Consider the following 14,274-nt stretch of genomic DNA (forward strand, 5'->3'; position numbering starts at 1 on the left):
CAGGACCTACAGATGTTCTTGATGCAGGCGGTCAGGGAAGGAAGCGAGTGTCAACTCCGGAATGGAGTTCATGGAACGTGGCACGACCATCACTGCAGCCTCATACTGCGTGACTCTTCAACCTCTACGAAGGGCAATTCAGAATAAGCGGAGAGGAATGTTGTCATCAGGCATTGTCTTTCTCCATGAGTTGCTCGGCCACACTCTACAGCTGTAACAAAGAAGCTCCTGCAGCGTTTTCGTTGGGAATTGTTTGATCACCCACCATATAGCCCGGACTTAGCTCCATCCGGTTTTCACCTCTTTGCTCACATGAAACGCTGGCTAGGAGGACAACATTTTGGCACAGACATCGAGCTGCAGAAACATGGCCGAAAACACAGACGGCTCCGTTCTATGACGAGGGTATTGGAAAGTTGGTACCATGCTACGACAAATGTCTAAATCGGAGTGGCAACTATGTAGAGAAATAGAGTAACTATGTAAGTACTTGACAAATAAAAAAATTTTTATTTTCTCTGTGGTTTTAATTTCGTGACCGATCGGACCTCGAAAAAAAAACCCTCGTACATATATATATATAAACTTTTGAGCTGACGGTGGTTTTAGGGTTTGGGATTGTGAAACGCGAAGATACGCCGAATCAAGATACCCATTACAATAGGTAGCTTTCCTATGAAATCTACCTCAAATTACCGACTATGATTCATATAAAATCTTATATATTTTAAGTTAATTTTTTTTTACATATTTACTATAAAAAAACTTGTAACTGTAAGAAAACTTAGATAGATTAGTTGTAATTAAGCACGTCTGTATAAGATAAGAGATCATTTTATGTAATACATTGTTCTTAAGTTACATAGAATTAATATTGCAAAAGTAAACTAAATTAATTAGGTAATACGCTAGAAGTTTGACTAGTTTGATATACTGACAGATAATAAAAGCTGTACTACGACTTAAATGATTATGATACCAGTCAATATCTGTTTTCCTTCCATCAACCGACAACTTATATGAAAATGTAACGTTATCTTAATAATAAAGAAAATTAATTAAACATTTAATGACATTTTAACATAAAAGTCTACCTTAACTTATCGCTTTACCTGCCCCAGTTTCACGTATAGCTGTAACGCATGTAAAGTATATACAATAGAAAACGTGCCTGTCAAAAGTGCTACATTCTCTGACATTAATGATGTCCATTATACAGCCGTTCCTACTGGTATACAGAACATAGTTGTAATTTTTAGAGCTGAATATTAATTGAAATTCTGTTGCACTCATTCAGTTTAATGAAGCCAACGAAAAACTACATCACTCATTTATTTCTTCGCTGGCAAGCCTATCATAGGGGATTATTTTTTAAATATTATGGAATCTGAGGAATGATGAGTGGCCTGCGATTCATGTCTCATCATTTAAAACAATTATGATTAATGTACTAAAAAAATATCAATATTTAAAAAAAAATTATTAAAAACATATTCAGGCTTACATTCGTAAATATCTATAGCGAATATTTAAGTTATCACACGATATTTTTTATTAACTTTAATTTATTAAATATATTTGTACAATTTAATAATATATTCACGTCAGAGTAAATCTTTATAAACATATTTAAATTTCAAAACGTTTTGTTATATTAATCCAAAAAGAGAACCCAGGTGCGGGTATTTTGACATATATGACCTAGGCCTGTATACGTTACGACAAAATACTGAGTTAAATTCCACCTACGGTCTTATTTCTTGATCCACCATTACTTATAATAATAAATAACATTAAAATTAATTTTATAAATAAACATTTTTTATTCATCGAGTCCATTCTCATATTCATCATTAATTTAAGAAGTTTATTTATCAGAATGGCTTAGATATGGCTTCTCGTGCGAAAGGTTGACAGTTCGGGCTCGATCGTACCAGTTTTATTTTAAAGCCCATTCTGTTGTTGGATTCTAATTAACAACATACAACTGACTGGCGATCCCTGGATATAAGCAAGGTACAGGTATAATAATTACGTAAACGGGGTTCGAATAAAGAAAGTTCCACTAGATATCCGGATATTTTTGGAATATCATAAGATTTAAAAAAAAATATTAATAAATAAAAATCTATTAATATAAAATAGAATTTTTGTTTTTATAAACCGCTCAGAAAACATTTCTTCTATTATATCTTTGCATACTAACCGAAACTAGAGGAAAATTAGAGTTCAAATACTATACAGGACTGATCGAACCGATTTTAATGTAATGATATATTTACTAAAATCTTTAAATGGTCCCTTCTCAAAAAATCATTTTTTTAGTATCCACTGAGGATGTTTTTAAATATGAAAAATTAATCGATAACCAACATCGGATGTTTGTTTAAATCATCAGAAAATAATGGAAAACCAACACGTTTCAAACTTTTCCAGGGAATATTTTTATTTTTTTTAAATTTTGGACAAAATTCCCGGTTAGGAAACGTGTAAAACGTTCTTGTTGATCTTAATATTTAAAAAAATTTTAATTGAAAAAAAAAGTTTATCCATAAACGGCAACTTTTTTTTTTAAACCAATTTCCTTGTATTGCTTTTGTTGGGTATAATTCAGTAAAAAAATTCACGGGGATAGGAATTAAAGAAACAAATACAAATTATTTAGGAAACATTTCTCGATTGCCTTGATAAAAAAATAGACATAATATTACAGAATTTAAAAGAAAATTTCAACAAAAAGGATTATTGAATAAAAAACAAATTCCCACTGCTATCGGGTTTTACAATCTTATAACTGATGTACCTTTAAAATTCTTTTTAGATGTTTTACTGAGACGTAAAGCTGCGTTACGTTGTTTTTATTTAACATAACTCTTCTTTACTTCGTATAATCTAATAATTATTAAAAGAAAAAAAAATGGAACCAGCATCAAGACCATGTGATGCACGAATATAGAATTATAAGATTCCTACTGTCCCTAACGATTCTGTATAATATATATAATGTATATATCTGGTCTGAAACGTTTAAGACGTGATATCTCAATTTTTGATGATTCTATTAACGATGCTACATATCTTATGCAGAAACTCACATTACCTGCTCTACAGAAGACCAAATAACATGACGCTTTCCCACTGTCTCTACCTACCCACCGGACGGCAAAAAAATTATTTAGTCAATTTTCACATCAATTTTTGTGTATATTAAAAATGCTTTCAACATCATGGTACCACCGCGAAAAGGAGCTACGTCGATTGGAACAAGATTTTATTTCAGTCTGATTAGTAGGGAAAAGGGTATGGGCGAACAAATATTGAAAAAAATGTGCGAGTCGAATACAAAACTTTCTTTTACTTTCCCGTCCAGATAGCGGCATCAGCAGAGCTATAGTTTTAGAAAGGAAAGTATAGTAATCGGTCCAATTTGGGCATATGCGGTTTTCATCGGATCTTGACGTTTTGACACCTAAGGAACCCAAAAAACCAGATGGAAATTTTACGGATGTCAATGTTTATATGTACGTGTGTGTGTTCGGTGTTGGCCTCTAAATCACATTTTATATCCAGAACTACCGGACTGATTTTAACCAAACTTGGTCAGAATACTTCTATTCATGAGGCATTGATGCCATTAAATTTTCAACTTAAAAGGTCAAGGGGGTGAGGCTGTAGAGCAAGATCATCCTCAGTATTTCGAGATTTCACCTAATTAAGGTGTTATTTTTCTTAAGCACATTTGTTAACAATTAAAAAATAACAATATTTGAAAAAAAATTTGAAGAATCGCACTTCCACTGCAAAAAATGCTGTTGTAATCATTTGCTAATTTGTGATGTCACAGGTGGGAGGTAAAATTAAATAAATGAATAATATTTAAAGTGTAAAAAAGTAACTCGGTCTGACTGGGTCTCGAATTCGATCTCCCGGTTGACTCGGAACCTGAAGCGTTAAGTCTCGTGGCTATATCAGTCTGCCGAACGTACAAGCGAAATTTGTTTTATGTAAGTTGTGAAATTGCCGGACTCTGTGGCGCGAGTGGTAGCGTCTCGGCCTTTCATTCGGAGGTCCCGGTTACTAATCCCCCGGTCAGGCATGGCATATTCACACACGCTACAAATCGCTCATCTCTTCCTTTGAAGCAATTCCTGACGGTGATCCCGGAGGATAAACAAGAAACAAAAAAAAAAGTTGTGAAATTACATTAGTTTAGTTAGTGCCGGCGATTGGAAGTCGAGAGTTCCAGCGTTACGAGTGCCAGCGTAAGTCCTAGTAGAGTCAGTTATTTTTACACGGATTTGAATATTAGATCATGGAAGCGGTCTTCTTCGGGGGTTGGTGAAACCCAACCCCCAAAGAAGACGGGAGGAGTGCTGTTAAACCACCGGGTTAGTCTAGTGGTAAAGCTGATTTTTGAAGTCCTAGTAAAGACAGTTTTATACCGATTTGAATACTAGATCGCGGATACGGGTGTTATTTGGTGGTTGGGTTTCAATTAATCACACATCTCAGGAACGGTCGAACTGAGAATGTACAAGACTACACTACATTTACACTCATAAATATCATCCTCATTCATCGTCTGAAGTATTATCTGAACGGTAATTACCGGAGGCTAAACAGGAAAAAGTAACAAAGAAAGTTAGCCTGCCGTCGCCGCTAGTATCGTCACACCCGCGCGATTTAAATACGGTGTACGCGCGGCTTTTGTTAGAATTATTCAATTAAATAAACTAATAATATTACATTTAAATAAAAGGATAAATATTTTAAATTAAGTTGTGTGTGTGTATGCCGTGCATCTGAAACAACCCACAGTAGTAGGACTTTCCCGAAATGCGGCTTTAGACGCGCAAAGGAAATGTCCTGCAACTATGTCTTCGGTTTTTATTTTTCTTTATAATAACTCTTTTAATGATTAAATGAAAATACAGTACTCTAATTTTTTTACTTCGCTGTTTACAATTTTTTTTTGTACGATTCTATTGCTGTAAGAAACGATAAAAGAAAAACGTTTTATGGAATTTCAAAAAATTCTAAATTATCGGATTAGTACAAAAGGTACAATAAAAATATTTTTAGGGAATGAAAACAAATAAAAAATAAACGAAAGGAAAAACACAAAAGAAAACAATTTAGTATCGATGATGTTTGTAAATAAAATCATCTTTGTAATAGTTCACTGGAATGGACAAAATATTTAACCGATTACATACAATATTATAAAGCCGGAATGTTTTGATAAGATCAAATAACGGTCATTGTATTTTATAAACAATAAAAATACACGGGTTAACAAAAGTAATTGTACGTTTCAATGAATTTTGGTAAAAATAAATAAATAAAAAAAAAAGAAAAAGAAAAATAAGATAAAAGAAAATGTTTTTCATCAGGTCACGTATAAGATATTGATAATAAAGAATGTTATTTAATGATAATATGAAAAGGATGTTTTGAAATATTCTTTTAAACAACGGCTCTTTTATTTTCTTAACTGCATTTCATTTAGAAATATTTTCAAGGAGAAATACAAACATAAAAATTCTTTTCAAAAAGATCTGTGATGTTTAAATATAGACTATAAGAAACAAAAATAAGGAAAGAAAAAAAAGGAAGACAAAAATACACTATAAGAACTATATAAGTATGATAAACGAACCTTACGGGAAAGTAAACTGTCACGGTAGCTTTCATTTTAAAGAAAAAAAAAATTAATATCGTTTTGTTTTATTACACCAAATTTCCCTTTTTTCAAAATTAAAAAATATTTTTCATAAAATAGTATAAAAGTAATACTTTAAATTAATGCAATACTTTTCCTAATAATTAATTTAACATTCAACCATTTATCAACTGTATTGTACGTTTTCTTGTTGTAATAATTAAAAAAAAATAATAATACTGTAATAAAAAAATAATGCTATACTTATATATTAATAAAATATATGGTAGTGCTTGAATAGGCAACTTACTTTTCAACTATATGTTATAAACCAATAGGCTCGTCTTAAACATATTACTGATTTTTAATCCTTCTTTACTGACCATTATTTTTTACTTCCTCGTACGAAGTAAAGGAAGTATTGTGATCGTGAAAAACTTCGGTTATCATATTTCAACGGAAATATCCATTTTGACCATCCCCGAATTCATTTTGACTAATTTCGGTGTGATGTCTGTACGTAGTGTATCTAGCATAAGTAAAAAACGATTAGCAGCTATAGGATGTTGAAATTTTTTATTTAGGATTGTTGTACCATCTAGTTGTGCACCTCCTCTTTTCATTGCAATCGACTGAACAAAACTGTTCAAAAAAGCTCAAAATCCACAAACAAATTGGATTTTGCACTTTTTCTTAACTGCAATAATAAGCCCTCATTGAGAACTTTCAAACAATATATAGTAAGGGGTACTTATTTTCATTGTTTCCAAAGTTATAACGAAATAAAAGTTATTTAATGAAATATTTGCATCTTACAAGGGAAAGTCACATCGGTTCGAATCAGACTTCACCTCGTTCTTTTTAACCTTTTTTTAAATTTAAATTTGCAACTTTACGCCTTATATTTAGGCGTAAAGTTGTATGAAGAAAACTGTCTTATATGGAAATATAAAATAAATTTCACGTAGTAGGAAAATGATCGGATGAAAGTTTAAGCTTGACAGAATGCTTTTTGATTTAATTTTTTGCTTGAAAATGGAATTGTTCATACAGTTTCATATAGAATTAATAAAATTTATCTTATATTGAAATAACAAATTTTATGTTGTAGGCAAATTGTCGAATGAAAGTTTGATCTACTACGTAGTGAAAATATTAAACTACTAATAAATTATGAAAAATACTTGACAGTTTGCATTTTGATTTAATTTTTATTATAGTGTTGTATTTGAAAGTGAATTGGAAATAACTCACTGAATTTTGTTGAAGCATCATTACTTTGATGTAAAAGACCTAGACCTCAGAAACACGGCTGAATACCATACACGTGTATGTTATTGTACGGACGTTTTATTTACATAAATACTATGGAAATACAGCTATTAACATCTAAATTTGCCTGTTTAAAGTTATATTTGCAGACCGGATTATATGCAACAGTAAAAGCTTGAAATATGCATGAAAAATGTGAAAATATGCAACTTTCAATAATAAAAAAAATAGTAATTTTTGGTTTTTTTATTTCAAAATCAGCATAAAATTATTAAGTAGTGGAATAACATATCGATAAATTCGATAATTAACAATTATTTAACATTTTGTTACTTTTGTAAACGTGAACAATCAGGTACTGTTCCAAATATTAGGTAGTAAAATTATGATCGATAACATCGATCACTCAAAATATTTTTATAATTGGAAAAGGATCGTTCCACATCCACTGAGGTAAGTGGGCAGTATTTGAATCTGGGTGCTATGTTAGGACTTATTGTTTCTGAAAAATTTCACCGGTCCCATTAATAAAACTATCAATTTGACACAAAGGTTCAAAGCCTAGGTTATAGTTTAAAATGTTTCAAATTTTTCTTTAAGATTACAAGGGAATACATCTGGTAATGCGAAGTTCATTTGGCGGATTTTATTCATTAACTAATTAGATTTATTCACCGCCAAACCTTGAATTTCAGGCTTTTTAATACTCGCAGGTATGTGGGAAAAATGGGTGCTAATCACAGCTATGTTTTTATTTTATACTAGAATCGTTAAATGCTTCCTTGGACTGACAAACTGCCATAGCCTTTGCGCTATCGAAGTCGTTTACTACACCTCTGATGGCCTCGAAATCTTCATTGTAAAACAACACATCTTCAATCTACGTTCCCTATCGAGTTACCACTGGTTCGGAAGGTAACGGCACATTTGGCAGTTTTTCTTTGTAGGGCTTATTGCGAGCAGGTGCCTTAAGAAACACTTTCTTTGTTGATGAATTCTGTTTATTTAGATTCCCAAACGTGGATGTTACTTCTTCAGCGAGTCGATGTACGCCGTCAGCAAAGCGCGTCACATGAATCAAATTGGGATAAAATACTTGGAGGGCTTTGGCTGCCTTGATCATATAGAGAACAGCATCTGAAAGAAATATAAACACTCTTTCATCTGCAGAAAATTCAGGAAATATTTTTTTTAATACCCTCATTCACAAATCTGAAGATCGTAAAATGATTTGTCTTTTCAAGGTGTTTGCAGGTCACCAAATAGGAAGATGAGGGCTCTGGTTTTAATGCACCAACAATTAAATTCTCAATGTAACGGCCACAAGTATCCGTAGTTTCGTCAGCTGAAATCCAAATAATGCTATCCTTTAATTCATTGCGTATTTCTTTCAGAACATGTAGGTAAATTATTGGTATGTGATGTTTATGCAATGTCGATTCATTTGGTATATTTTGATTCAAGAAATATTTTCGCAGAAAATCTTTGAACGTAGGATTTATAAGTTTGTGAAGAGAAATATTACCTGTAAGCAATGCTTCACAGTGGTTTTTTTGTTTACCTTTGGAAGTGAAATCGCAGATACTTGCCACTGTTACTACTTGTCGTGGGCCTTTCTTTTGCAATCATGCGGTATGAAGGCTTGTCTTCACATGCTGGTCTATTTGAAACTTGTTTGTGCACGAAATATTTTTCTCGCAAACTCGACCATATAAAACATTTACTTCGTATGTAAATGTTCCAGGATAGTCAGATACCCACAGAGACACTTTTTTCGGGACACATTAAATTTTGCGCAAACAAATAAAACTAAACTGATGCAATGAACGCGTCAAAAATTAAATGCGTAATTTAATTGCCTAGTGGGTGGCGTGCTGTTAACCCACCGGGTTGGTCTAGAGGTGAAGCTGATTTTTGAAGTCGAGAGTTCCAGTGTTCAAGTTCTAGTAAAGGCAGTTACTTTTATACCGATTTGAATACTAGATCGTGGATACCGGTGTTATTTGGTGGTTGGGTTTCAATTAAACACACATCTCAGGAATGGCCGAACTGAGATAGTACAAGATTACATTTAATTTACACGCATACATATCATCCTCATTCATCTTCTGAAGTAACACCTGAACGGTAATTCCCGGAGACTAAACAGGAAAAAAGAAAGAGATGAGTGCTGCATTAGGCATGCGCAACGCAGAACGGTATCCTCCGTTCTTGTCTCGCGTGAGTCTGTGTTTTACTTAGCTTCATAATTATATTATCCTACCAAAACAACAAACGCGCGGCTGCTAAGTGCGCTCTAAGAACCGTGCGGCTAATAGATTTGGCCGGCTACAACGTTAGTTATCATTTATTAACTAGGTACCTACCGAAAAATATTGTATATATAGCGTAAATTTGCATCATCACAAGATTTTAAGGAAAATATGCAATAATCGGTGAGAATGGGCTTAATATGCAAATGCATATAATCCGGTCTCTAGTTATATTAATAGTTGACAGGTATAAACCTTTTTCTTTCTTTTTCTCTTTTTTGTCTCATGTATAACATATATGTCATCTGATCAGTTGAAACACTCGTAAGTCTGAAGTTTGAATATTTTTGGTTACTGTGGAACTTTTATGGGCTCCAGTAAAAAAACAAGAATGCCAGTCGAAAAACTGTTTTACCCATAACATTACATTTTTATTCACGATTATTATAAAAAATTCACATATTCAAAATCTTTCTAATGTATTTTGTCATTACAATATTATCCTTCTGGTTTTCACGTTATTTTCCTCGAAAAGTGAAACCTGTCAAATTGAAAAAGAAAATTATGTCTACTGAGATATGACAAAAATGAAACACTTTTTCTAACTGTTATTGGTTTTTTCATATTTTTCTTTGATCAAATGTTTTTTCTTAGAATCTGCACATCTTGGCCGACGTAATGGACGGAAGAGAACTACTTTTATACCATCACTTCATAAATACGGAATGCAGTTATCTAAAGAGTAGTAAAAATAAACCCGTATCAGCTTCCCTATTCATCCACAAAGTTAATTGTTTCACCAAGATAATTGTTTTTCCCAATATTACAAATATTAATTCTCCTTTTAATTCATTCATATTTATTAAGCGTTGTATTCCATAGTTTTTCTAATTCAAATTTAATAAATAAAATAAAAAGATGTAAGATACGCGCATGGTGTTTTTGTAGGTAAAATTAGAAATGAAAAGTAATAAATATGCAGATCTATTATTGCGAAGGGAGGAAAGTACCCTTTCAACGTAAAGCTGGATTATAGCCGTATGAATTCTCACTATTTAATTCCTGCAAAAATATTAATGAAGAGAAGTCTGGTGTAAAGTTGTTCAATTTATACACCCGTATAATATTTTTTTTGAAAATGTCCTTTTTCAAGAATTCATAATACAGATATTATAAATAACAATATTTAGTTATGATAATTAGTGTACGTGCGATTTAGCAAGGAATCATTACACACAACCCATTAAACAAGGAAAAATAAATTAAATAAAATGTTATAGCCATTATTATACAAAGTAATGTGTACAAATACGTGTGCTCCCGAAGTAGAAATGGTCTTTAAGTTGTAAACGTGAGTTTTTCATTCCCGTAAATGTATATAAAAATCCTACAAAAATTTTCAACTGTTTATACAAAGGCAGATAAAATAGCAATGATCTATCTAAAAAAAATCTGTTTTTATCAATATTTTTGGCCTTCTTTTAAAAATCTAGCCACCCTATATGAATATAAAAACATAAATATAGTTACCGGTATATCCACATGGAAATAATCTTATAAATTTCTTTCAGCAATGAACTCTCTTATTCTACCTCCGTTGGTTACACGAATAAAGTGAATATGTTTCATTTATTTTACAACTAATCAATCTGAAATAAAATCAAATCATCAAACTTATAATCTTATATAAAAAAATGTTATATCTGATTTCTGTCTAAAAAAATTAAAATTTTACAGCTAACCCTTTTCGTTAGTTAAACTAAGGTAGTTAAATTTCTGGAGTCTTTTTTTATCGGAGGAGGGAAATTCATTTACAGGCACTATGCTAGTCTCATACCCAATAGTAGTGTGGGAGTTTCCCACAAGGAACACTCCCACACTACTATTGGGAGGGGACTACTCTTTGGTGGTGAGGGGGCAAATGGGGAGGGGATACTAAATCTCCTCCCCATTTACATCGTGGGATGCCGGGCCCACCTTACGGTATTATCACTGCACCTCATGTATCAGGTTGTCTGCATTCAGGCCTCCAGTGCTGGCCCACACTGTCACAAGGGAGACTCAGAGGTTATTCATTATTACTCAGTTATTCACCACTGCACAACTTCCGCCAATTTGGTTCGGATGATCTTAACTAGCATCGTGGATACCACGTGCCACGATCGTTCGGTCTGAAGCATAGTCCCGATGATGTTCTCTGGGGTAAACACGCCGAATTTTCTCCCGCATACTTCCCTATTCTTTTTTTTTTTTTTCTCCCCTACTCACCCCGACCGGATATCCAATTAAGTATACTCAGTCGGGGAGAGTGTCCTTTTACTCTCAAAGGAGGCGTCCGCCACCCGCCGGCTATACGTCCGGCACGGCAGGTTGGCCTCCCCGGTCTCGGATCTTTTGTTTTACATTGCCTGCCTCTAATCCCCCGCTTTAGAGCCAAGGTCCAGCTATACCGTCCCCCAGCGCCTCAGCAGGGAACCGGGAGTCGGTCTTTACGCCTTTGGCCTCTAATCGACAGCGCCGACCCCACAAAGGCTCCCGCAGGGACGACCCCGCCGACCGGGTCTTGGTCTTTTATTTTAACCCAAACTCAAACTCCCCTGGAGTTCACCCTCTTCTCAGGTACCCGCACACCAAGGCGTACAGGCCCTCCATGGGGTGACTGTCCACCCTACCCTACTGTTTATACTCCCATTCTTCTGTCTTTATCCTCTTTGGCCCGCAGGACCTCCCCGGCGAACCTGCGGAACCATTCCCAGTTTTCATTATTGTACCCCAACCAGTTTATGAGATTTTCTGGTGTAAGATCATTAATTACTATTTGACCTCTGTTAACGGTCCATCTTGGACATATGAACAACGTATGTTCGGCATCGTCGTTCTCTGGACAATAGATGCACTGCGGGGTGGCTCTCTTCCCGATCCTATACAGATACTGACCAAAAGAGCCGTGCCCAGACAGTAACTGTGTCATGTAAAAATTGACATCTCCGAGTCTATTGTTATTCCAGGTTTTAATATTAGGGATTCGGCGTCTGGTCCATCCTCCCACTCTGGACCCTGCCCACTCTTCTTGCCATTCTTGGTCTATAATCCCTTCCATCTCTTCTTTCGACATACCGCTGTGTCTGAGGGTTCTGGCTTTTATCTGAAGGTCTATGGGTAGGACCCCGGTCAGTACGCACAGCGCGTAATACGATACCGTACAGTAACTAGCAGCTACACGCAGCAATGCCAGTCTATGGACACTTCTCAACTTCTTTTTATTTCGCTGTATGTTCATTGCCGCCCCCCATATGGGAACCGCATACAGTACCGCCGAAGTGATAGCCGCGGTTATCAATACTTCCCTACTCTACAGGAACCGATCGCACACGAACACTGTGTGTCCCGCGGTGTCCTCCTCTCCGCAGTAATCGCAATATGCGGAGGGTTTCATCATCCGCGCGCACAAGTATGCCTTGAGACATCCGTGGCCGGTAAGAAACCGGGTCAATTCGTATCCTAGTTACCCTTGTTTTCGGCACAGCCATCTCTGGAGGTCCGGGATTTGTCGGGAAGTCTATTTGGCTTTCGTCGACTGATCTCATCTCTCCTGCCACCGGCGAACAAGCGATGCCTCCGCATCCGCCTTGCTTACTCCACTTCTCTGTACATCTCCTTCCTTTTCAGAGCGAGGAGATCCAGGAATGCAAGTCCGGCCACAAATTTCCGAAGTCTAAATGATTATAAGGGTACGTTTCCTATGACCGATAAAAATAACCTGGTTTTGTGATCGATTAGGATATGGTGGTACCACTGTTCATTACTTAGACTTGTCAATGTAATCGCTTATTAAGAACAGTTTACATTTTTGGTATTCCGATTGGTAGAACATATTTGTTCTTGAAGATGGTGAAAAAATGAATTATTGCAGTAGTATGGAATTTTTTGTATTCTAAATGTTAAGTAATTTTAAATGATTTGATTGGCCCAAATATGCCGGTTTTCTAATTGGTCAAATGTGTTCATTCTTTTGATTTAGTGAAAATATGAAAAAACTGATACATTGAAGATATGCAAAATTTTGATACACTGATAATATGCAAAATATTGATTTGTTGTTTTTATTTAACTAGTATTTTAGTAGGTGTACTCGTGATTTTTCATTGAGCATTATCTCTAAGAGGAACTTTCTATTGACTCAATACCAAAGGATATTCCAAGGAATATTCCATGTTTTTTTTTATTTCGATCTGAAATCATTACATCGATTTCCTATTATATATTGTAACAAGACGGATATAACGGGCCTGAGTAACGGATTCCTACTAATTATTATGAAATAATATAAAGTATAACAATTGTAGGAATTGTTATACTTGTAGGAATTGTATAACAATTCCTACAATTGTTATACTTTACATTACTTTAATTACGTAATTAATATTACTTATATTACTTAATTGTGGTTGTAATTACTAAATTAATATTTGTGTTCATTAATTGTTTTATTATTGTTACTTATTTAATTTTATTATTATTGTATTTATCACCATTGTTATTATTATTAATTTGCCTGGTTTTAAATTGAACATTTTAAACCAAAAACTGTAATTATATAAACATTCTAAATTGTCAACAACCTCTCAATATCCTGATCTAGCCGTGTAACACGTGACAATATGTTATACAGTATTAAGCGTAAATGTCGTAACACAACACGTTTTATGAAAAATTAGAAATGTTACTATTTTAATTACGCATTGCAATTTAGCAGATTTAATTTACAGATAATATATAACGTCTATTTCTTCCTTGAGAAATTTACCAGTCAGCAGCCCCTTTTCCAAAAAAAGGTAGTTTAATTTAGTTTCGTTCACAAAAAAAAGTTTTTTGCTAAAAAAACTATATTTTATCTACATCCGAGTAATTCGTAAAATTTTGACAATTATCAGCATATAATGTTTATTTTACTGTTGTATATATAAGAGCAATGAAAATGAAAATGACACATTTGTTTTATGAATTTTGTTTTGACGACAATATATGATGTCTGTTCAAAAAATTAAAAAAAAAAACTAAATTTTCTTTTACACTTTTCAGTGGATG

General features: G+C 34.0%; 1 protein-coding gene across 2 annotated transcripts in view; it reads right to left on the reverse strand.

The window, feature by feature from the left end:
• LOC142330607 (uncharacterized) overlaps positions 1 to 14,274 on the reverse strand; it is a 394,400-nt gene that overhangs the window by 256,167 nt on the left and 123,959 nt on the right. For both annotated transcript variants that reach the window (XM_075376009.1, XM_075376010.1), the window contains exon 3: positions 10,717 to 10,835. In XM_075376009.1, coding sequence (XP_075232124.1) covers positions 10,717 to 10,730 — 14 coding nt within the window. In that variant the 5' untranslated portion in view covers positions 10,731 to 10,835. The remainder of the gene's footprint in view (positions 1 to 10,716; positions 10,836 to 14,274) is intronic.

This window comes from Lycorma delicatula, chromosome 9 (genome assembly GCF_047948215.1).
Source record: "Lycorma delicatula isolate Av1 chromosome 9, ASM4794821v1, whole genome shotgun sequence".
NCBI classification, from domain to species: Eukaryota; Metazoa; Arthropoda; class Insecta; order Hemiptera; family Fulgoridae; genus Lycorma; species Lycorma delicatula.